Here is a 25,464-nt window from a genome sequence, read left to right as displayed (position 1 = left end):
CTGGGTCGGGCACCGTCGACTGCCTGTGCTCTTGGCTGTAGTCTTTCTGCCTGAGTGTCCCCATCTGTAACAGGGTGGGCACTGCCCTGTCTCCCAGGAATGCTGTGATGGTGCCTGGAGTTCCAAAGCTCTCGGCAGCCAGCAGCTGCCCCTCTTTTCTGCACTGAGAGGCTTCAACAGGAGCTGAGCTCTGCTGGAAAATCTGCAGGGTGCATCGTGATTTTATTTGTCTTCTGTTCAATAATATCCCATTTTGATGCCATTCAGCCTCAGATCCTTGTGCCTGTGCTTCCTAGATCCACAACTGATGGACAGCTCAGTAGACAGGGAAACCGTGGGGCTCCCAGCCCAGCCATATGTCACACCAGTGCCGGGGTGCAAATAAATGAAGAAGCTCTGTGTGTGCTACGCTCTCTGAGGCGTTCAGCATGAGACAAGCCTGCAGCCTCACCTTTGTGTATTCCAGCCCTCGGTTTTCCTTTAATCTCGTAACGGTTTAGGTTGCGAGGTGTTAGAACCAGGTCTAGAGTCTAACTGACCCAAGATGACCCTGGGGGCTGCTAGATCAGCGTTGGGCCCCTAACTGCATTTGGGGGAATGGAGACGGGGCATTGGGCTTGGTCTCAGCACCCTCCCTTCCCCCAGCACGTGGAGTTCTCCTCGGAAACGGAGTTCTCTTGTTCTCAGTAAAGACTCGGACAATGCTGAGCACAGTATAAGTTAAGGAAATCGAGGCTTTTGTATCATATGTTCCTGCTACAGAATTCGGCCTCCGGTTCCATCCCTGGAGTGAGCCTGGCAGGAGGGAGTGTAGCCACGGGTTAATGTAGTAGCCTGGATCCGCACTGGGGGTGTGCTCCACTGCGCCCGACGCAAAGGCTTCATGGCATGCAAACTGTGGTTCACAGGTCCACAGCAAACCACCGCTGTGAATGCTTCCAGTGAGTGCTGTGGGAGAACTGCTTTGTCCCTTCTGCGGCTCGTGGGCAGAAATCCTCAGCTGACTCACCAAACTGAACTGGTTCTGGGAAGCAGTGTTCCTCATTTCCATCCTTGGCCTACGTCCGAGCTGGGGTCAAAGCACAGATTCTGCTTGGTGCAGTGACCTGCAAGTGCCGTTTGGGTGCGAGGAGGAAGAAATGGGGAAGTGGGGCCAGAGAGGCAGTGTGTGCGGAGGAGACGTCTGGCAGCAGTTTGGGGCCATGAGAAGGTGATGTCCTTGCTTTCAGAAAGCTCAGCCCAAAAATCAAATCCCTGTTGCCAGGGAGCAAGTCTGCCTCAAGAAGTGACTCTAGTCATTGAGCCTGAAGCAGAGTGCAAAGTCCATTGCTGCTAGCCACAGCTCCTGCAAGGGAGCCTGACTAAAACTAACAACAATACAAGCCTTTCTTCCAAGCCTGAGCAAGTCCGGGTGTAACAGTGCAATCTGGTGACCCCTGTAACAGTATGAAACCACTCACAACTCTTCAGCTTTCATGGTTCTTGGGAATCCATTTCTGTCCATGCTGACCAGGGAAAATGTACTGCAAACCCTGCTGTAAACACTGTGGTGGTTGTTAGCACAACTTCAATCATAGGCGCCCATCCAGCAACCTTCCTGACTTGTAGTAAGCGACTAAGCTCATTGGCTTCAGCAGAACTCCTCACGTGCTTAAATGTTCACATGTTCCGGGCCACCATGTGCTCAGAGCCTCTGCCTGCAACAGACCCAGTTGGCAATAAACCAAGGAAGTGGGGGAGGAGAAGGTAGGAGAAAGGGGAGAAATGGCATGTCAGAGGTCTGCCAGAAAATGGTGGGGAGGAAGGACAGAGTGGGAGAAGGAAGACGAGACCAAAGGAGGAAAACGGGAGGAGAGGGGATTGGACCCTGGCTTCTCAGTGTGGCGCCCGACTGGCCTCTGGAACCCCACAGCCATCTCAGTCTCACATGCTGGAGTGTCAGAAGCTCGTTGTGAGACTGCTACAGAAACTCCTCAGGGACACTAGGACAGCTAAGCGGCTGGGCCCAGCAGAGATGTTACCAACCAGCTTCCCCTTCTACGCAGCCCCTGAGGCGGGAACTCCCCTAGGCAAGGCCAACCAACCTCCAGGAGCGGGAGAGCAGCAGGACGCCTGGCTCGGCTCCCAACAGGACTTGATTAGCTGGTGTGGAGAGCAGGCCCTTTGCTCAACTCTGCTAGAGGAGTCTCTACGAGTGGGAGGGTGGAGAGTTCAGTGCATCCTGCATGAGGAGATGCTCCTACGCTCTCCTGAAGCAGCATGTCGAAGAGAAACCACCGTTTTCCCCGCTGCAGAGTTGAGCTGCTCTCAGGAAGTAGCTGGGTTGCTCTGAAGTGAACCGGAGCTGCAGAGAGCTCCCAACTCAGGACTTAAACTAGAATGGCAAGTTGATTAAGGTGGCCCAGGGTGGCAGGAGGGGCAGCTAGAGGAGGAAAAAAGTAGCAATAGCAAAATGCTGCCCCGTCTGCAGCAGTTGGTGGCCTCTGCCCGTGTCACATTCAAGCCTTATTTTAAAGTCTCAATAAACCAGGCTTGTCCCACAGCTCCCAGCTGAGCGTTCACGAAGCGAGCGTTTAAAGTGCCTGCCAGCCCATCGCTGCAAGTGGAAGACTTATGGGCATGGGCACTAGGGGAAGAAAACCCAAAAGGGGAAGAGATGGTGAGAAATTAGAACAAAATATGGTCAAACATGCAGGGAAATGAGGTTTCTGACCACTTCCTCCTCAGCTGCTCGCGCTCTCATCTCTGCTGGGAGCGCTCGCTTTTCTAGTGAAGATCGATACGTTGCTTTAAAATGAAAACTTATTGAGGGGTTAGAGGTTTTTTTTAAATTAAACTTAGTATTTACAAGTAATACTCTAGGGCTAGTCAGCTACCCCACGGCACGCGCTGGATAGACTATCGGGGCACTACCTGAGGCTTTCTACAGCACAAAGCTTGGTGTGACATCTCGCAGTACTCGTCAGACTCAGCTAGAGATGAGCTCAGCCCAGAGTGAGATCTGGACCGCCAGCACCCTGAAATCCCAGCCTATTTGGATCAGACGATTTGGATTTGACCCATTCCAAGGGTCTGGATCTGGGTTTGAAGTTCACAAATCTGGGCTATTGTACAGGTCCAGCCACCACTGTGTACATTCATTGTATGCAGAAAGACGCCCGGAGGCAAATTCTGATCTCAGTTACGATGGTGTCACTCTGGTACCTTCGGATTCACACTGGTGTACCTCCACTGGAGTAATTTGGAGCACATATTGGCCCACAATATATATATTAATACCAGGATCCAACTCAAAGAAAAGCTGTTTCTTGCCTTTTATCCTTCTATTATTATGATGTGAGTTGCTGCCTTTATTCATCGCATAATGGCCATAGCTCACTTAGCACAAAGCACCGGATACTGAAGGATCATTTTCTTTCTAGGGAGCATGCACAAATTTGTGTCAAGCAGGAATAATATGCCAAGAACTCATGTTTAAATGATCAGAACATACTGGTGGTGCAAGACATGAAAATTGAATACAGAGGGATTCAAAAGATGTCAGAACTGTGCAGCCAAGTAAAAAAAATAAAAAAAAAGAGACTGGGAGAATTTTAAAAGGGAAAGAGAAAATTCAGCATAACATAAAATGTTGCAGAAAGGGAAGAACGGCAGGAGAGGAAAACAAGGCCTTGAGGAAAAGGCAGATGTGTTAGACTGTAAATTCTTCGAGGTGAGAGGGAAAATCCTGGCGCAATTGACCACAGTTGCAAAACTCCCATTGACCCATGTCCTCAATGTGTTTATGAAGCACCCAAGACGCTGCTCTTCAATGGGGGTGTCTCCACGCCGGTGAGTGAGATTCACTACAGGGAAACAGCATCAGATGGGAGCAAAGGCAGCTCATCCCAGTGAACTGTATCCGGATCCCTTGGCCAGATTTCCAGCTAGGGTGAATGAGCGCAGCTCTATAGGCTGAGCCCAGCTGCGGACCTGGCCCCATCACTCTTCTAATAAGATGCTAATTTGTTATGTCTTCACGTCTTTTAGGGCAAGACCAAAGGCCATCTCCTGGGCCATGCGCTCAGAGCCAGGGCGGAGCCAGAGATTGGAGCTGGCTCCGCAGGGCGGTTTCAGAAGATTTCTCTAACCCTGTATGAATGAAGTTCATCCCATTTTATGCCATGGCTCTGTCCACAATGTCAGAGCAGCGTTTCCCATGCTGGACACTGACACCCAGCCAGGAGGTTCCAGGCTTGTCTGCATGGGCCAGAGGCAGCATCCGAGCCCTGGCAGCTGGCAGTCCAGTGGGCTCACTGGCTGCTGCTGTCTCTCCATCTCCCAAGTGCTCTGGACTGAGGGAGAGTTTTACGCAAACTGTGACTGGGAAATCACCATGACGACAGAGCCTTCCGAACGGCACAGGCCTGGGCCTGCTGGATGGTGCTGAGTGTAGGGGGCAGCTGAGATCAGGCCCCGTCACACCGGCTGCCTCTGTGAGCATCTGGGTCCCTCTCTGGGCGTAGGGAAAGGACATATGCTGTCCCCACTGCATCACCCTCCCTCCAGGGGACACTGCTGAAGCCCCTTGCTGGGAGCAGCTTCCATGGCATGCTGCCCTCTAGAGCCAATGCCTAGTCACGCTTCTACGCCTACAGGACTCGGAGAGCCTCTGCCCTGCCTCCCCACACCCCGCCCAGCAGGCTGCCAGCCCCTCCCTGCCTCTCCCCGACTCTCTCGGTCCCTTGCTTCCAGGCTGAGAAGTCCATGGACGCAGTGGGTGAGGGCATCACATTGCTCTTGAAGGAGCCTCCCTAGCTGAGGCTCCAGGAATGGGCAGGTTCCTGGGCCAGAGGGAGGTTACTGAGACATGGGGTGGAGAGGGGACATGGAGGGAGGGGAGAGGATTTCACATCTGTCTAGAGCTGCAGGAAGCTCTGGAGGTGGCAGTGGCTTGGAGGGCCCTGTCTGCAGTCTCTCTGTCGAAACGCGGGCCAGTAGGAAATTGCTGACATCAGTAAAAGCTCAGAATTCAAATGAATCGTGCCATGTGCCCCCTGAAGGCTGGCAGGGATCACAGGGTGGCAGCAGGGGTAAACGGTTCCGTTTAGCAGGCACTGGGAATTTGATGTAGCTCACGAGCAGGTCACCAGTAGCAACGTTCATCTGGGAGTTGCCTCTTGTCATGGGTCACAAGAGTCACATTAATCCTTTTCCCCTAAATGTCTTAAAATGTCCACAGGAACCCAGATTTTAAAGCACCTGCATGTGACTGGGGAGGGGTGGGGGAGCAGGAGGATCCAGGTCCCCTTTCAAACAGGACTTGATTTTATCCATCATTGGCTTGATCCTTCCCTGGTTGTTCAAATTAGGAAATTCTCTGGAACTACGAAATGTACAAGCCTCTTAGGCAAGCCAGAACAAGCAGCATCCCACTCGCCGCTAAGGGAGGAAAGACAGCTGGGGTTGCGATCAGTAGCTTTTATCCATAAAATGAAGTCCAGTGAGTTCATAAACTGCAGAACAAAATATTAAAGACCAATTGCCAATTACCACGGAGACATCTCGAGTCCTGAGAAGCAGGGAGGGCCCCATTAAGTCCGCTGATGACCTCCATTACTTTTAATCGCTCTCTGGTAAAATAGTAACTCCGTTTTCAAGTTGAAAATTTAAACTACTGTGCAAGTATATCCAATTAGAGTAGACTAATTAAGTGGTCACAGTGATGTTCTCCTAGGTATGCACCTTAGAATAACTCTGCCAAAGACTCTTCCTTGACTCTGCTTTTTAACCCTTTCCATACCACACACAGAACAAGGAAAACAAGCCAGTCTCTGAGGTTTATTCATATGGCCCTTTGTATGATTGACACCACATGTTCATGGGTGTTGTGAGGATTCTAGCATTTCTAGGCATGCTTTCCAAGTGGACAGGTGTCTGTTTCTAGGCCGTCTGACAGGATACCACTCGCCACTGTCCTGCTCCGTGCCAAGAGAGCTGATAAAGTGTCGCTTAATGCAATTGCTGGGTTCTCACGTCATAGAAAGCTGGGTTAGTTTTTACAAGTGCAATCGGGGGGCGGGGGGAGGTGTCTCTGGCTGTCTGGACATGACTCACAGCCCTGCCAAGACACTTGTCTGGAAATTCTTTTCCTCTGGCCTCAGGTTCAGGGAGATTTTTGACCCTCCCAAGAGGCATCATAATGTATTAACTGGCTCCATTCCTGAATGAAAACTGCACATGCTATAATGAATAAGAAACACGTTCCTGACATTAACGCATCGACAGTGTACACCAGTGGCTCACAACCTTTCCAGACTACTGTACCCCTTTAGGAGTTTGATTTGTGTTGTGTACCCCCAAGTTTTGCCTCACTTAAAAAAACTGCTTACAAATCAGACCTAAAAATACTGAAGTGTCACAGCACGCTAGTACTGAACAATTGCTGACTTTCCCATTTTTACCATATAATTATAAAATAAATCAATTGGAATATAAATATTGTACATACATTTCAGTGTGTAGTATATAGAGCAGTATAAAAAAGTAATTGTATGAAATATTAGTTTGTACTGGCTTCGCTAGTGCTTTTTATGTAGCCTGTTGTAAAGCTTGGGCAAATGTCTAGACAAGTTGACGTATCCTCTGGAAGAGCTCTGAGTACCCCCAGGGATATGCATACCCCTGCTTGAGAACCACTGGTGTAGACAGCACCAATAGTGTCTGGGAAAGGAGAAGGTGCCTGAGAAAGGTGCCTTTAAAGTGAGGACTAGGGTGGAATCATCAGAGGGGTTGAGAGACATAAAACCAAATCTACAACTGGTAGAAATTTCAGTTTTTCCTGCCAAAAATTTGGGTTTTGTCTGATTTAGGGGTGGGTGGGGAATGGCCTTTTTGGCGAAATGTTCTACAGAAAATTTCTAAATGACATGTAAAATATTCATTTTGTTTCTGTTAGAAATTTCCCACAAGAAATCAAAACATTTCAATCAAAAATTTTCCGTTCTAAATTTTTGGTGGGCAAATAACATTGGGGGTTTTTTTCCCACCCAGCTCTACCTGGATTCTCCTTTGCCATTGGTCAGAGGGTTCTCATGGACTCCTCTGGGATTCCCGCTAGGGGCGGATAGCTGAGCAGGCAGAGGGCCCCGTTCTGCTCTGCCACCCTCCGGCAAGGCCACTGACTGCCCTGAGGGGGCACTGGCGTAAGTGCGAGCACAGCCTAGCCCACAGACTCTGGGCCTGTCATCGACACCCCGTTTACACCATTGTCACGTGACCGACTGACTCCGGGTTTTTACCAGTGTCCGCAAAAGGAGAATTGGCCCTTTGCCCTTGGTTAGGAGCAGCTACGGATTGCTTACGGTGAGGGTGACCAGACAGCAAGTGTGAAAAATAGGGATGGGGTGGGGGGTAATAGGAGCCCATATAAGAAAATGACCCCAAAATAGGGACTGTCTCTAAAATCAGGACATCTGGTCACCCTACTTACGGTGTTGCACCTCCAAGTGCAGGGTGGCTGCCTCCCCGGACCTGCAGTTACAGAGATCGGGGCTTGCACGGGAGCAGCATCAGAGCTTTCTATTTGCTGCGTTGGTCCAAAACTCCAAAAGTGCTTCTAGGCCTGTGTACAGGATCCCCAGGCCATGGTCTGTCTCTGACCTCTATGCAGGTTTCCCGGCCACGCACCCTCTTAGTGCTGGGCCTCAAGGTGGCGCCCCACTGCTCCGAGATTGGGGCCCTGGGTTCAGCACCACTGTTTCTTGCCATGGCTCCTTCAGCAGGTTCCAAAGAGCTTTTGCCTATGACGGAGACTTCCCGTCTCGGGAGCCTCACAACCAGCAAGTGTTTGCAGCGACACAGGGCAGCCTTCTCAAAACCAGACAGTGTTGGTGAGTCGGCTGGAATCCAGGCTGTCGGGATGCTGGCATAGAATGAAAAAGCAAGGCCAATGCACATGTAGCTCACCTTATTTCTTCAGCTTTGGCTTGATCGGGTAGGTGAGCCCACTTTTGCCCTGCCTGGAAGGAAGGCAGATTGCATGATTACAGCAAATCTCCTCAACTTGCTGTGGGAGAACTGGGTTCTTACTGAATGTCTGTTCATTGTCTCATGATCCAGTCACTCCTGGGCTCAGGTAGAGGAGAGCTTGTGGTCAGACAGGTAATTTGCCATTCAAAGAATCCCCTTGGCCGGAAGTTGTTACAAGTCAAAGGTCCGGGAGTTGGTCTCCATTGGATCTCCAAGGTAGCTCCGGTCACATGATGACCATTCTTGATAGGCCATTCTGAGGTCTGTCAACATACCTTCACCCAGTCACTGCATTGCTTACCCCCTGTTGCGGAAAACAGATTAACCCCTTCACGTCAAGTGGTAGCAATACAAAAGTGAGTGGGGAAACTGAGTCACATGCTTTTCACAGAAAATAATACAGCCATTTTCCACATCCTCCATAGTCTGATATAAAGGCCATGTCCTCCCAGAGAAGACTGCAGAGCTGGCATCGGAGGTTTATTTGACACACATTCCAAAATATCAGGTTTCAGAGTAGCAGCCGTGTTAGTCTGTATCCGCAAAAAGAACAGGAGTACTTGTGGCACCTTAAAGACTAACAAATTTATTGAAGCATGAGCTTTCGTGAGCTACAGCTCACTTCTTCGGATGCATAGAATGGAACACACAGACAGGAGATATTTATACATACAGAGAACATGAAATGGTGGAAGTATGCATACCAACAGGAAGAGTCTAATCAATTGAGATGAGCTATCGTCAGCAGGAGGAAAAAAACTGTTTGAAGTGATAATTAAGATGGCCCATAGAAGGTGTGAGGAGAACTTAACATAGGGAAATAGATTCAATTAATGTAATGACCCAACCATTCCCAGTCTTTGTTTAGACCACAGGTAATTGTGTCTAGTTTGCATATTAATTCGAGTTCAGCAGTTTCTCTTTGGAGTCTGTTTTTGAAGTTTTTTTGTTGCAAAATTGCCACCTTCAAGTCTGTCACTGAGTGGTTAGAGAGGTTGAAGTGTTCTCCCACTGGTTTTTGAATGTTATGATTCCTGATGTCAGATTTGTGTCCATTTATTCTTTTGCGTAGAGACTGTCCAGTTTGGCCAATGTACATGGCAGAGGGGCATTGCTGGCACATGATGGCATATGCACATCTACCAACGTGATATATGCCATCATGTGCCAGCAATGCCCCTCTGCCATGTACATTGGCCAAACTGGACAGTCTCTACGCAAAAGAATAAATGGACACAAATCTGACATCAGGAATCATAACATTCAAAAACCAGTGGGAGAACACTTCAACCTCTCTAACCACTCAGTGACAGACTTGAAGGTGGCAATTTTGCAACAAAAAAACTTCAAAAACAGACTCCAAAGAGAAACTGCTGAACTCGAATTAATATGCAAACTAGACACAATTACCTGTGGTCTAAACAAAGACTGGGAATGGTTGGGTCATTACATTAATTGAATCTATTTCCCTATGTTAAGTTCTCCTCACACCTTCTATGGGCCATCTTAATTATCACTTCAAACAGTTTTTTTCCTCCTGCTGACGATAGCTCATCTCAATTGATTAGACTCTTCCTGTTGGTATGCATACTTCCACCATTTCATGTTCTCTGTATGTATAAATATCTCCTGTCTGTGTGTTCCATTCTATGCATCCGAAGAAGTGAGCTGTAGCTCACGAAAGCTCATGCTTCAATAAATTTGTTAGTCTTTAAGGTGCCACAAGTACTCCTGTTCTTATTCCAAAATATGTTCATTACATTTGGAAAGAGAATGACTGGAGACTTCGGAAAGCTGAGTGGCCTGTGGGATATTCCCACCAGCTTTGCTCTGGCTGGAGTTCAAATTCTACAGGAGTCCATGTAAGATGATTTTAATGGTCTCAGGTCATCACACATTAGATGACAATGCAGCGTGCAATGACCAGCTCTTATAATTCAGCACTCTTTCATAGGATTGAACAATTCTGGATAATGGTTGTTTCTGTGTTACAAGGAAACTGTCAGGTTAAAAGTCATATATTAAAAAGAAAAAAGAAATTTCCTAATCTCTGTTACAAACGCCACTTCACCTTACTAGGACTAAAAGAATGTTGTTAATCTAATGGGTGTTTACTTCCTAGGACATTTTTTGGCTTGTTTCTTTGTTGAAATTGTTCTATTTTTCTCAGTTTGAACAATGGAAATAAACTGGAAGGTTTCATTTTTCTTTACAGTTTCTTTACAGTCACTTTCATTATTAGGTTGTCATTCACTAGCTAGCACATTGCTATTGGAAACACTGCAGTGGAATGTTTAATAAGGTTTTAACTGGAATTTTAAAAAATTATGGAAACTGTCTATTGGATTTTAGTTTTACAAAACCTAAATGTGACTATATTTCTCTAATTTTTTGTTTTTTGCATGTAGGATTTAAAAGTAACATTTTTTAACTTGTCTTCTGGGTTTTGAGCCATTAGGGATTGTGTTTTTAAGCTTCTCTGCAGCCATGAGATCTAGAAACTTGTTTTTATTTTATAAGAAAGCAAAGATTCTCATATTAAAATGCCACCACAAGTTGGGGCTTTAAGCACCAAATATCCTGAGACTTACAAATAACATGGTGAAAGTTGGTATCACTGGAGAAGAGAGAGCAAAAGCAATCAGAGAAACATGTTCTCTCAGTAACAGCTGGGAATCCAGTGGGGCTGATTAACAGAATGCAGGATATGGCACCTGCTGGATAATGTGCAGAACTGGAACTCAGTGTACATTGACTTCCTCCACCACAACGTTATTGTTTTTCATGCGCAACTGGCTCCGCCTATCTTCCTACTTCTCAGAGGCAGTGTCCTAGCAATGACTAGGACAGGGAAACTCGGAAACCATCATTTGCTTCCTTTGAAATTGATCCTGACCTAAAACAGATGCAGAATGTTGCGGCTCTCTTGGCTTGAAATTCACCGCACTGCCGAGATGAATTGTTCCTTGATCCCGAAGAGAGGGTGAAATTTGGCCTTCCACAGTGTCTGCTGCCTGCTGGTACACCAAAGACTTGCTTAATCTTGCGCCTAATTACCTGCCTGGTAGTTAAGGTCAGCCAAGAGGTGTTTGCTTTTGATCCTGCTGTTTGGACAGGACCAGTCCAGGGACACAGCATTCTCAGCTGAGAGCCCTCAGCGCAGGGCAGCATCCTGCTCTGCCTTTCTGGATCACCGCAAATCCCATCTCTTTGGCTTCCTCCCTTTTCTCCCATCCTGTTTACTCTGTTGGGAATGGCTCCCTTTGATTGGTGAAGTGATTTGCCTTAGGAGGCGTCAGGTTTTCCCCGTGCCAGATGTGTTCTTTGGTCAGGCTTGAGTTTTGGTGCTTTGCCGGCCAAGGGGAGTTTGCCTAGATAAGGCCTGTGAGATTCCCTCTGTTGTTCTGCCGTCAGCACTAACAGGCATAGGCGGCAGGTTTGTATAATTTTTGGTGGGGCCCAAAATGGTGGTGCCCCCCCCCACTCCCGCCCTGTAAGCCGATATAAAATGAAGCTACAACGCGTCAGTGCCACAAGATTACAAGGTTGGAGAAGGGGTAGGGGGTTCCAGGGGCCAGTCAAGGGACAAGGAGTGGGGGGGTTGGATGGGGCAGAGGTTCGGAGGGGCAGTCAGGGGACAGGCAGCAATTGGATAGGCATGGGAGTCCAGGGGGTTGATCAGGGGACAGGTAGGGGGTGGGGTCCTGGGGGGAAGTTGGGTGGGGTCTCAGGAGGGGGCAGTTGGGGACAAGGAGAAGGGAGGCTTAGATAGGGGCTGGGGTCCCAAGGGGCAGTTAGGGGCAGTTGTCTCGGGAGTGGGTAACGGGGGACAAGGACCAGTGGTGCTTAGATAGGGGGTGGGGGTCCTGGGAGGAAGTTGGGGCAGGGGTCTGGGGAGGGGGCAATCAGTGGCCAGGGGCTGGGATTCAAAGGGCTCTGAGCTGCTGGCAGCTGCGGGGAGCCCTGAGCCCTTTAAATCCCAGCCGCCGCGGGAGCAAGTCGAGTGAAAACGAATCAGACCAATCAGCCAGCCAGTGATTACAATGTGGGCAGGCTGAGAGGCAGCTGGTAAAAGTGGGGCAGGAGAGCTCATATAATGAGCCAGAGTACGCTGGTTAGGAACAGGCTCACCCAGCCCCACCGCCCTGGGGAAGCTCCAGGAGATCTTGTTATTACACACCCTTTGGAGCATGCAATATGCTTTCCTGTACCCCGCCATAGCAAGCCCTGGCTGCAGGCTGGGGTGGAGGGGGGAGAGCATAGCATACCTGGCACCCCAGTGGGGCTGTCCATTGTAGAGTAGGGACTGTAAATATGCTGGACCTTGCTCAGGGGATGCATCTTCCTTATGCCCTCTGTGTTCCTCGAAAGCCCCATCTGAGAGCCAAGCACCAGCTGGAGCAATGTCTTAGCTTAAGCTCATATGAACCTACCTTACTGCTGTCAGCATGGATAGCAGAGAGCAACTGAGTCCATCCACAGCACGGAGCAGCACTGGAGGGAATCATGTTCAGAGCAGATGTTAACTTAGGAGGTTTGTTTTGACTAAGGAATAAAAAAAATGTGCAAAATGCTGGATAGGCTGCAGGCCAGCAAGCCAAGGGGCTGGGCCCAAGGCTCTGGAGTCATTCGAGACTCTCTCAGCTGGGGCTTGGGGCTGACACAGCTGCGAGACACGAAAGGTGCCCTTTGACTGGTGATCTGCTGCATGTGGCTTTACACAATTCCTGAAGGTGCAAGGGGACATAAAGGTTTTATCAGCATTCACATGGGGCAGCTTGCATAGCTCACTCATCTTTGCTAGTCATTAGTAATGTAGCCATTCCAAACCGCAGCATTACATCACCCCACACCGCCATGTATTCCATAGGGACAGCATATTCTACAAAGTGATTCACAAGTTTTTGTGAAGCACGGCTGGAGGAAATGAACAATATGCATAGGAGTTAGGATTTGATAGTATCTCAGAGGCTTTTGGAGGCAGACAGTGTCATTCAGAAGCCCATTGTAAAATGGTCTAAGCGGCACGTTGGGAAGTAGGTCTGAGGGAGTCTAAGCTGATGTAATTGACACACCAAATACCTAGGGCTGTAAAAATTTACCAGTTAACCAGTAAGCATTAGGCTTACCGTTAACTGACCTTAACCATTAACCCCCGCGGCTCCGTGCCGGCTGGAGGGACCCCAGCCCTGGTCGCACCAGTCTGGCCTCAGCCCCACCTGCCCTGCGCCAGCCACCTGGAGGGACCCCTGCCATGCCAGGCCAGCCAGAGTGACCTTGGTTACCCAGTTACACAATGTAATTGTAATCGTTTAACCGGTTAACTTTTTAAACCGATATTTACATCCCTACAGGTACCTAGCGGAAGGTGTCTGAGTGTCTGGAGCCCTGATCCAGCACTGTGAGACATGCAGCATGCGCAGTCCAGGCTCTGGGCTGACTTTGTAAAGACAAACTTACTTTTACTTCAAGCTTGATTTATTTTTCCCTTTTGTTTTGTTTTACCTTTGACATCTGCCCATCAACATGCTTTTTGCCCCAATTTCTCTCCCTTACCAGCCCCTGCATCCATCAGAAACCCCATAATGGAGCAGCAGTACCATGAAGATGTGTACATAATGAACCTAAGTGACCGTGTAATCTTATTATTGTAACCCTTGTCCTCCCTTTCACCTTTTCTCCCCCCTACGTTGTGTTGCTCTTACATGTTGCATCATGACTAAAATTACACTGGAAGCTCCTCCATACGAGATTGTGCCTTTGATTTGCTATGTCAAAGTGCATAAGACACTTTAGGTACTTTGTAAATTATAATTTATAATAAGGCTGAAAGAGGAAGTGGCCTGTTTTAACTAACACCTTATATCTCCTAGCTGGCTACTTTTCCAGCTACTCAGTTTGTACTCACTCCAGCACTAGACTCAGTGGAACAAATTCAGAGGTGATATTTAAGTGGGTCTCAGGTATAGATAAATAATAAAGGGGTGTGACTCTGCCTTGGTATAATTGACATGCTGAGCAGGACAGCAGATTGGTTCCACCAACTAAAAGTCCCCACTGAGTTTGGCCCATATAATGTCCTTATTCCCTTAGTACAAGGAATAAAATGTGTGGGCAAAATAGAACCACTCATGTCCTGTGACCATGGAGCAGGGCCATCATCAGGACAATTTAATTGCTGTTTTTTAATTGACAGGAGACCACTCCCCTGTTCTGCATAGGAACTGACCAAGAACAGTCAGGGCCCATTGTGTTAGGTTCTGTACAACCATAGAGTAATAGAGAGTCTCTGCCCCCGAGAGCTCGCAGTCAAATAGACAAGACAGACAAAGGGTAGAGGAAAGGGATAGGACCTGCATGTTCCATATGAGGGGGAGGCTCACTCTTTAGATATTGTCAAGCAGAGCTTTCTGGTATCCAGAAACAAACAAAACCATGTGTTGATGTAGTAGAAGGATTCTCCTCTGAATGCTAGAAACCTTTAGCCCAAGGCTACATTTGAATGTGTTAAAAGGGAGAAGAGTTTTGGTTAAAAGTGGAAGTGGCAGCTATTTGTGAATTTCCAGTCAATTCCTCGGTGGGATGGAAGAGTACAATTGTACTTTCATAACAACATGTACAGGAGAAGTGCTTTGTCTGGGAAATCCCACTGATTGCCAAACAATGGCTAATACTGTAATTAGGCAGTCTTGTGGAAGGTCATTCCAGATTTTCAGGCTTCAGTTGCTTTTTTTTAATCCTTTACTGACACCTAGCGTCTCTTGAGTTCATGTCCTCCAAGACAGCTACTGTAAATCAGGAGAGAAAGGAAGGCAACAAAATTCAAGTCATCAAACAAATAATTTCCTAGAGCCATACAACACCAGTTTATTTGTAATGATATTTTGTATCGATTCTGTAAGACTTGTCATACAAACAACAATAATAAAAGCAAAAAAGCTAAAGAGTTAAGTCTCAGCACTATGCTAAGAACCTATTCACACTACTAACTCAACTGTCAGCGAACACGTTCTAATCAATGTAAACTCAATATGTAGATTGTCTTGTACTGTAATGAATAGTTCCCTAACTGCAAATTCCCTATGCAGAAATGACAAAACCATTTTTAACCACGCTATCATCGTTACATCCCTTCCTAACTAGTTACTAAGGATTGCTTCCCTTCAGCTTTATTCTTTTTTATAACACGGTGAGTTAATGGCTCCTGACCTGAGGTCAAAGCCAATGCAGGTGTAGATTCATAGATCTGCCTACCTTAATCGGGGTATTAAAAGTGTAGCTGGCTAACATAAATATAGGGTGTAAAAGTTTTCCAGTCCTGCTGCATAAAAATTGTTGTGAAAACCTGTGATTGTGAGAGGTTGCAGCCATCTACAAACAATCAGGCTTCCAGAGAGATACAGGTACATGAGCTTTAATATGCTAAAGAATGTTATACCTTCAAAGAAGGCCTGATCCAATTTCCACTGACGTCAATAGGAGTCTTTCCATTGGCTTTATCTGGGAGTTGAATTAGAATCAGAGAACATCTAATCTCATCTCCTCAAGAAATATTTGGAATCCCAAACTTTACCTGGCAGACTGTATAAACACTAAATTGCAGTATATACCAAAGAAATGTTAGTTTTACAGTACTATTTTAAAATGATAGCTTGTCTCTGCTAGCTCCTGAGATCACTCTGAATTAGTATGTTAAACCAAAAGGTAACAAGGTTATAAATAGGAAAAAAGCAATGCTTTATTTCTAAATCCACGCCTCTGTGGTAAATTTTGCCTATGTGAGGATGGCATCAGAGAGCTGTCGAAAAAGTTTCTAGTGAAAACTTCTTTTAATTGGAAATTAGGGTTTCATTGAAAATGAAATTTTTCACAGAAAAACTTTCCAGTTGGAAACCAGTAAAAACGTGGAAGGAAAATTATTTTTTCACAGCTTTTTACTATTTAAACAGTAAAAAGCGTGACTGAGTTAATAACATATTTTACTCTTTTAAAGAATAAAAGTTTTGAACGGTGTTTTTTCTCCACTTTCTCGCTTTGCTCCTTTTTCCAGTTAAAAAGGGGGAAAGTAAAGAAGACAACAAATAGGAGGGGAAACACATAATTAAACAATAAAAATAATTCAGTTAAAAAAGACAAAATAAAATGGCATTTGAGATTGAAACTAAATTACAATTTTCATTTTATATAGAAAATTTCTGCAGGAAGTCAAACTATTTTTGCCAAAATCTTTCAACAGGGTTTTTTTACAGCAGAAAATTCTAGAGAGAAAAAAAAATCCCCTTTTTCTGACCATGCCGCTGCAGCCTCTGGTCATTTGTTGTGTTCTGCAGAGGTGTGGAGGATGTTCGCGAGTGGCACAGCGCTGTGACGTTTTACGCGCTCTGGTGTTTAGTCCTTGCTGGCCAACAATATATGGCCCCTTGGGGGGACAGGAAGGTGTGTTCAGCTGGGCTCTATGGCAACCACAGTAATGCTGGAAGACGGTCAGGGCAGGTTTGCCAGTAACAAGTACTGAATGTGAATTCTGTTTGTGTTATGCTTTTGCCTAAAGTCTGAGGGAAAAATTGTGAAGGGCCCAGTCCTGTCTGCAGCATGAGGAAGAAGGAGCCAGGAAGGAGAAGCACCAGGTGGAGGGAGACATGTAATGCTGAGTGGAAGGGGTGAGGCAGGATATGAGAGCTCAGCCCTTCCCAGGCTTTGGCATCGTGCCCACAGTTTGCCACGTAATCACACCTTCACTGAACTGAACTGCCTGGGGAGTGGATGGGCGGGTTTGGGCCCCACCCCTCTCCTGGCTGGGAGCGTTGTCTGTGTCACAGTATGTGGGGTCCCCCTATGGGGTGGAAGGAGATGTCAATGTTGCACTGTTGGGAGTTCCCCTCTGCAGGGTAAGGGAGGCATTGGTAATATCGCCAACCCCAAGCACTCAAAAATAGAGCTGGTGTGAAAATGAAACCTGAAATGTCTTGCAAAAATGAGTCCAGCTCAACAAATGTTTGTTGAATCAGAGGCAGGTTTCCAACAGTTCAGTTTCCCTAGCAGGTTGCTGGGGACTCTGGCTTTCCAGGGTCCACAACTCCAAGTCAGCTGTGTTATGTGGATTGCCCCACAGATAGTGACCCTGAGTTGGCAGGATCTGCCGCTCCAGGGCAGCAGTGCCATGCCAGGGCTTCCAGCTGGTTTCCAGACTCCCTGCCCTGAAGCCAGGAGCTGAAAGCCTGGGGGGACCTGCTGGCTCTAGTCAGTGCTCAGCTTCCCCATCCACAGCTGGACGCCTGGAGAACCCCAGCTTTGCCCAGGGCTCTACGGCAGGGAGCCTTGAGAACCCTGATTTGAGCTGGGGCTCTCCTGGCTTCCAGACTGTCTGCTGCAGAGCTGGAAGGTTGGAGGTCCTGGGACTGGTTCTGCAGCTTCAGCGCAGTCCCACCATGACTCCTGCCAGTTCTCCAGACTCCTGGGCTGCCTCATGCCCAAGCAGGCAGCCCTGGGAGCCACCTGGCCCAGGAATCTGGAAACCTTAGGATCCCCAGCCCCAGGGCTACTCCTGATCCACAGCCCCTGGGCGCTCCAGGAGCAGACTGAAAGTGATTCCTCTTGTGGTTTTATGGCTGCTCATGAAACCGACACAAAAAAAAGTCAATTTCAGTCAGGGGCTATGGATCCAGGGGCGTATATTTCATTGTGGAAACACCAACTTGGTATTTGCAAGATGAATTTCTGCTTTGCAAGAAATGTTGCAATATCAAAATTTCTCATGAACGGGATAATCTGAGGTTTGTCCAACCGGCCTTAGTCTCTCCCTCCCCAGCCCCACCAAGAGTTTGGTTTAAATGAGATTTTAAAAGAAGAAATACAGGGCCGGTACTTTTATCTGAATTTTGGGGCTTGAGCTTTTAAGGTGCTGGTGGGTCGTGCTTTAGAAACCGTATTTCGCTGAACGCTAGAGTCTCCCTCCAGGAGCCGGGCTTGAAGAGCAACACTAAATACCCCCGGGATTCGGGCTGGGCTGGGCTGGGCTCCTGGGCCTTAGGGCCTCTGCTGCCATCGCAGGACACAGTGAGGTGGAAGAACCAGGCCTGGCCCTGGCCGGAAGGCAGCAGAGCCGAGGTGGTGCTATGGATATGGAGCAACCTGCCGCGGGCAGAGGAAGGAACAGTGATGACTAAGCCACACCCTGATTGCGGCGCGTTTCTTAAGTGTTGGCAATAAAGTCTTGCTGCATGGCGCTGCCCCAGTGTTTGGGGTCCCTCCCGGGCTGGGGGAGGGGCCGGTGTCATGCTATTGCGGACTGGGGGGGGAGGGGCAGTGCACAGTAGTCAGGGTCTTCCTCGGGCGAGGTGGGGGAGGGGCAGTGTCACGGCGTTCAGGGTCCCCCCTCAGGCGGGGTGGGGGAGGGGCGGTGTCACGGCGTTCAGGGTCCCCCTCAGGCGGGGTGGGGGAGGGGCGGTGTCACGGCGTTCAGGGTCCCCCTCAGGCGGGGTGGGGGAGGGGCGGTGTCACGGCGTTCAGGGTCCCCCTCAGGCGGGGTGGGGGCGGGGCGGTGACGGCGTTCAGGTCCCCCCTCAGGCGGGGTGGGGGAGGGGCGGTGTCACGGCGTTCAGGGTCCCCCCTCAGGCGGGGGGGGGGGTGGGGCGGTGACACGGCGTTCAGGTCCCCCCTCGGGCGGGGGGGGGGAGGGGCGGTGTCACGGCGTTCAGGTCCCCCATCAGGCGGGGTGGGGGAGGGGCGGTGTCACGGCGTTCAGGGTCCCCCTCAGGCGGGGTGGGGGAGGGGCGGTGTCACGGCGTTCAGGGTCCCCCCTCAGGCGGGGTGGGGGAGGGGCGGTGTCACGGCGTTCAGGGTCCCCCTGAGGCGGGGTGGGGGAGGGGCGGTGTCACGGCGTTCAGGGTCCCCCTGAGGCGGGGTGGGGGAGGGGCGGTGTCACGGCGTTCAGGGTCCCCCTCAGGCGGGGTGGGGGAGGGGCGGTGTCACGGCATTCAGGGTCCCCCTGAGGCGGGGTGGGGGAGGGGCGGTGTCACGGCGTTCAGGGTCCCCCCTCAGGCGGGGTGGGGGAGGGGCGGTGTCACGGCGTTCAGGGTCCCCCCGGCCGAGTCTCTCAGCCCGGAACCGCGGCGCCGGGGCTCCCCTTTGCGGAAGTGCGCGGGGGCGGCTCTCGTTCCGCAGCCCGCCGGTGCCGCGCTGTAACCCTTCCGGGCGGCCCCAGGCCGGGCCATGGAGTGAGGCCGGGCCAGCCGCGAGCGACCTTCTCTTCCCCCCTCCCCCCCCGGAGACGCCGCTGCCGCCGGGCCCAGCCGCGGCCTGAGGCCTCCGCGCCGGGGTAGCAGCAGTGCGGCCCCCCCGCGGGGCGATGCGGGCGCGGCGCTGCCCGCCCGCCCAGTGAGTCCCGCGCCCGGCCCGGCCCGGCCCGCCGGCCCCATGAGGGAGTACAAGGTGGTGGTGTTGGGCAGCGGCGGCGTGGGCAAGTCCGCCCTGACCGTGCAGTTCGTCACGGGCACCTTCATCGAGAAGTACGACCCCACCATCGAGGACTTCTACCGCAAGGAGATCGAGGTGGACTCGTCCCCCTCGGTGCTGGAGATCCTGGACACCGCCGGCACCGAGCAGTTCGCCTCCATGCGGGACCTCTACATCAAGAACGGGCAGGGCTTCATCCTGGTCTACAGCCTGGTCAACCAGCAGAGCTTCCAGGTACCCGCGGGCTCCCCCGGCCCGGCCCGGCGCAGCGCCGCCTGGCCCGCCGCGGCCTGCACCGTGCCCGAGCCAGAGCCGGGGGCCGGACCCTAGTCAGCGGCGTGAGGCCGAGGCTGTAGTTTTAGAGGGGTGTTGTCAGGTTATACCACAGAACACGCTGTTTTACTGTTAGCCAAACATGAGCACGGCCCTACCGGGTCAGACCAAAGGGCCACCCAGCCCAGTGTCCCGGCTGCCGACAGTGGCCAGTGCCAGTGCCCCAGAGGGAGCGAAGGGAGCAGGGAATCACCAAGTGATCCATCCCCCGTCGCCCATTCCCAGCTTTGTAGTATTACTATCAAAAGCACCTTTTTGCTGAGTGTATAGACAAGGAAAACTACCAAGCACTAGAACAGGAGGACTTGTGGCACCTTAGAGACTAACAAATTTATTTGAGCATAAGCTTTCGTGGGCTACAGCCCACTTCATCGGCTGCATGGAATGGAACATATATTGAGGCGATATATATACACATACAGAGAGCATGAAAAGGTGGGGGTTGTCCTACCCACTCTAAGAGGCTAATTAATTAAGATGAGCTATAATCAGCAGGAGAGGGGAAAAAAACTTTTGAAGTGATAATCAAGATAGCCCATTTCAGACACTTTGACAACAAGGTGTGAGGATACTTAACTTGGATAAATAGATTCAGTGTGTGTAATGGCTCCTCCATTCCCAGTCTCTGTTCAGACTTGAGTTGATGGTGTCTAACTTGCATATTAATTCAAGTTCAGCAGTTTCTTGTTGGAGTCTGAAACCTACCAAGCACTAGCAGGATGCTACAATACTCAAGTCGCAAAACTATTCCCATTGGAGTCTAGTAAATAAAACACTTGTTTTAAGTCATCATTAAAAAGAAATGCTTGTAAATCCCAAATTTGGGGTTAGTTTTGACCTGTTGTGTCCTTTTAAACACTGCTCTTTAAAAAGCAATATTTTGCTAGTTAATCTCATAACGCGATAGGTCGCCTGTTTTCTGAACTGAACTTACTACTTTATAACTTGTGAATCTTGCTAATAAACCCTGCTATTTTCTTTCTATATATAACAAGCTGCTATCCAGTGTAAGTCTGTTGCTCACACTGTGTGGGTGGTGTGTTCATGAGAACGACAGGTCACATGTCAAAATGAAATTCAACCCACAAACTTGCATTGCAAAAACTGACAAGAAGCAAAAAATCCTGCAACCTGTAACTGGCCTAAACTGCCTCTGGTAATAAGCAGCTTGTATCTGTGGGAAATGACAGGACTTGGCAACAGGGATTTGGAACTTGTTTGTTGGCTTCAATTAGGTTGCTTGTGCTGGGTGTAGTCCAGCTTCTTGGCAAAACCTTTTACACCCCCATTAAGGCAGAATGTTTCTGTTGAAGGCTGAACATTATCTTAGATGAGGGTACATATCTAGATAAATTGTATCCAAGTTAGGGATTTATTTTCCTCGCCAAGGACTACAGTCCTCATGCTGGGATGTTTCTCTCCTGCCTATGGTCAGCTCTCATCTAGGAATTGGGAAGCTTTCCCACAAGAATTGAGGCATGTAGTTAAGAAAAAAATGTAAGAGTGGATGAATATATTCCACTTCAGTTGCTTGTTTTTTTCTTCTTTAGCACATTTAATCAAAACAGTGTGGATGTAAATCTCCCTGTGAAGTTCCATTCCCAGTGGCAGAAGCACTTAATTGCTTTTCTCCTAGAACCTTGCAAGAAATTGTAAACTTTTATTTACTGTAACAAGTTAAAATCTTAAATCAGAGGTGGTGGAGAAAGTGGATCTAAACTTTCAAGAGTATGGTGTATAAATGTCCCTTCCTTTTTTATATTTGGGAAGATTATAGGAATATTGGGTTTCACAGACTATTAAAACATGTCTTTATTGTATCTAAATTTGTCATTTAGGCATAACCAAGTGTGTTCACAGTAAACACTTTTAGACATGGTACTACTATGCGGGAGAAGCTAGTGAGTTAACAATTTAATTAACTTTCACAGGCAGTAGGCTGGCCACAAGTTTCCCATCTGTTTAAGTGATCACGTAACATAGATGCGTAATATAGACTTCAGTTTCTGTCATGAGTTTAAAGGCAAACTTCTCTTTTTGTAGCAAATCCTGCTGAGGACCAGAAAATTGATTCGGTTCAAAACTTTAAGTTAATTTATACAAACTCTGCCTTTATCTTAACTAGAGCTGAGCAAGAAAACTGGTCACCCGGCCCATGAAAATGTTTGAGATTTCAGTTTTTCCGGTTCTTCATCAGAATGAAACTGAGACCTTTTGAAACTTTGCTCAGAAAATTACACCCACTCTAGGGAGTTCACCTGGGATGGTGATTGCCATAACCACCAGGTTATTCTCAGTGTGGCTGGAAATTCCTTCCTGGACCTAAAAAAAACCTTCTCAACAAGTTCTGGTTTTGACAAATCAGCATTTTCCTATGGAAAACTGTTTGTCAATTCCTCACTGGCTCTAATCCTAACCAAAAGGTTTTCTGGGAAATGAGAGGTAATTTTACATTGCAGTAGTGCACTTTCTAAAGACACAGGAAGTGCCATGTGCCCTGAAGAATGTGCATTACAGATGGAGGATAAATTTCTGAATTTTAGACACACCCTAGTCTAAATCCAAGGTATCTATTTAGGAATTTTTCATAAGCTATTATGTTTATTTTCAGTTACACATAAGATCTATAGGCTTGTTAAAACACTTGTTTTTACAGTGATCTATTTCCTGGAACCAGTGTTAACTTTTACAGCAATCAGTTTTGATTACTATTTAAAAAAATGATTAGTACTAAAAGTGTATTAACCAGTTGGATTGTTTAATCAGGACATCAAGCCAATGAGGGACCAGATTGTCCGAGTGAAGAGATATGAAAAAGTTCCTCTAATCCTAGTGGGGAATAAAGTGGATCTGGAATCCGAGAGGGAGGTCTTATCTGCAGAAGGCAGAGCTTTGGCTCAGGAGTGGGGCTGTCCATTCATGGAAACATCGGCCAAGAGTAAAACCATGGTGGATGAACTGTTTGCTGAGATCGTCAGGCAAATGAACTATGCGTCCCTGCCTGAAAAACAAGATCAGTGTTGTACAACTTGCATCGTCCAGTGAGAAAAAATAAAGAAAAACCTCAATCATGGCCATACAGAGCAGGTGGGTTGAACACATAATTAACTGATGTGGTTAACTGTTGTGTTTTAATGAGCAGATTAAGCTGCCACAAGCACTCTAAAATTAGTTGGTCTAACCTTGAAATGTCTTGCGACCTTTACTGAGAGAAAGTGTGTGACCCCAACAGCACGAGTACTTAATGTATTAAAAATAGGCACCTTTATGTGAAATAAGCTCTGTATGTTACATCAGTATGCTTAACCAGGGGTTACTGCCTCTATCTGAAATATCCTGAGTATTAATACTAGTTAGGCACTTACAACATAAAAGGAGGCCTGAATTCCTGTGCACCTATTGACAGTATTTTACATTTAAGAATATATGTGGGAGCCTTGCATTCTAGCTGAACAAAACTGAAAAGATGGAATTGTGTGGAGGGGTTTCTCCTTGCTGGCCGGCTGCCCGTCACCTCAGAAGTGGCTGCACTTCAGCAGTCAGAACATCACACTTGATTTGTCGTTACTGGGATTGTGCACTCTTCAGTTTGTCAGTGCTGTCTCAGTGCCCCAGGAGAGAGAGTGCCAATTTGCAGGACTGTCTCTTCCGAATGGAGGCAGAGCTCTGCCTCTTTCAGACCTCTGCTGGTCTGTGGGAGCAGAGGTGCTTGAAACGTCTCCCTCCCGCAGTGACTGTGCACAGGTGTGGTTGGAAGAGTGCAGTGAGTTCAGTAGGGCCTTTACCTTTCTGCTTCTCTCAACCCCCTTCCTCCCATTTCCCCCTCTGCAGGGGTAAAAGCTCTCTTGCAAGACTATGGTTAGCCTTCGGTGGCCATGGCTCACAATCTCCCTCTCTAGCACTGCTGCCTGTATATATAGAGGCAGGCAACAGTGTTATAAGGAGTACCTCTGCTTTCCTCATGGCAGCTGTAACTCAGCAACCTTGTAGGAAAGGGGTGAGGACATAATCCCTGTGAAAGTTCGCTTAGCCAAAGAGTCTCTTTTGTAGGAGAATGACCGGTGAGGATGGATAGGATAATATTGTACGTGAAGTTGTGGGTTGTCTGACCACCTCAACATCAAGAGTATGGGCACAGGGAATTCTCCATTAATTTCCATTACATCAGTGGTTCTTAACCTGGGGTGCATGCACCCTCTGGGGGTGTGAGACGTGCCAGTTTTTTTAAGAAGGTAAATCATTGAAAACACAAATTAAGCACAGGCACATAAATACAACTACTTTGTTTCATCAAACCTATGTATTTATTAACATTATACATTTTTTAATGATTACTGTAATATACAAACAAAAATATATCTAGGTTTAAGGGGGGTGAGAACATATTTTTTAGGTTTAAGAAGTACAAGGACATATTTTGAGAACCAAAGGGTTGCACGCCGCAGTGAAGGTTAAGAACCACTGCATTACATGTATAAAGCATGTTGTGAGTGTGTAATGTGATGTCTGTCTTAGATACCTTTGTGGCCCCCACTACTTAGTATCACAATCTTTAATGTACTTCTATCCTCAACACTCCTGTGAGGTGGGGAAGTTTCACTGTCCCCATTTCACAGATGAGCAACCAAGGCACTGAGAGACTGACTTGCTCACAGTTACACTGGAAGTCTGGTGGAGCAGAAAATTGAACCCAGGTTGCCAGTACCCTGACCACTGGACTGATAGAGCAGAACTGAATAGAGAATCTACAGAGTGCTGCCTTTGATTTTGACTCAAAATGCTGCTGGGTTAGTCTCATTTTGAGTAAAACAAACCAGATGGTTCAGCTAGTCTTGTGACTACTTCCCATATGAGTTCCAGGCAATGAACCCTCAGCTATAGTCTTCAGGATGACGTTATTGGCTTTACTTTGCATGCCATTGGCATGTTCTGGTGTGGCAAGTCAGAAGTGCATATCACATCAGAACATGCCAATGTTCTAGGCATCTAGGCCAGCACAGATGCTTCAGGGGATTGTTCATGAAACTTCATAGTGGATGCTTAGAGAATCTTCCTAATGTCATCAATCAGTTGTTGGCTTGTCCCCTAAAACATCAGGATCTCTGGTTTTAAAAAAACCCACAAAACCATAGCTAATGAGAACATCCACAGTTTCGCTATATAGATGTCTTCCTTTGAATCCTACTAAGTTCTTGACCGCGATACCTAGAGGCAATGAATTCTGATGGCTAATCTTGCTCCATTTCATTTCTTATCTCTAAACATTCCCAATGTTCAATCTCTCTCCTCATGGAAGCTTTTCTGTGCCTCTTAATTCTTTGCATCCTCCATTTCCAGATTCCTTCTAAATCCTGCCATCTTTCTCCCCTGAGGTAGGGCAACCAGATCTAAACATCGTATTGAAGGTGACTCTGTACTATTGACTTATATAATGCCATTATAATATTTTCTATTGCAGGAGTTCCCATGCATTTTTCAGTCTGAACCACCTGTCCTCTTGATCTTGTCTGTTTGCAATTACAATATTTCTCAAGAAGCTATTGGTATTCCTTGCAAAGGGGCAGGTGATAATTGCCCCGCACAAGCAATCTCTCCAGCTCTGGCAAAGCAAAGTTCTCTTCTTTCCCTATTCTCCCATTGTCTTTTTAATATCCATAGACCCTTCAT

General features: G+C 47.9%; 1 protein-coding gene across 1 annotated transcript; it reads left to right on the top strand.

Annotated features, from left to right (window-relative positions):
- Window positions 1-19,142: 19,142 nt before the first annotated feature.
- Window positions 19,143-22,884, top strand: RAP2C (RAP2C, member of RAS oncogene family). Its single transcript, XM_045030376.1, has 2 exons — window positions 19,143-19,698; window positions 22,564-22,884. Exons 1-2 carry the CDS (start codon window positions 19,426-19,428, stop codon window positions 22,840-22,842), a joined length of 552 nt encoding a protein of 183 aa, XP_044886311.1. The 5' UTR covers window positions 19,143-19,425; the 3' UTR covers window positions 22,843-22,884.
- Window positions 22,885-25,464: the final 2,580 nt, after the last annotated feature.

Source organism: Mauremys mutica, chromosome 9 (genome assembly GCF_020497125.1).
Source record: "Mauremys mutica isolate MM-2020 ecotype Southern chromosome 9, ASM2049712v1, whole genome shotgun sequence".
Taxonomy (NCBI): domain Eukaryota; kingdom Metazoa; phylum Chordata; order Testudines; family Geoemydidae; genus Mauremys; species Mauremys mutica.
This window is presented reverse-complemented; position numbering and strand designations above follow the sequence as displayed.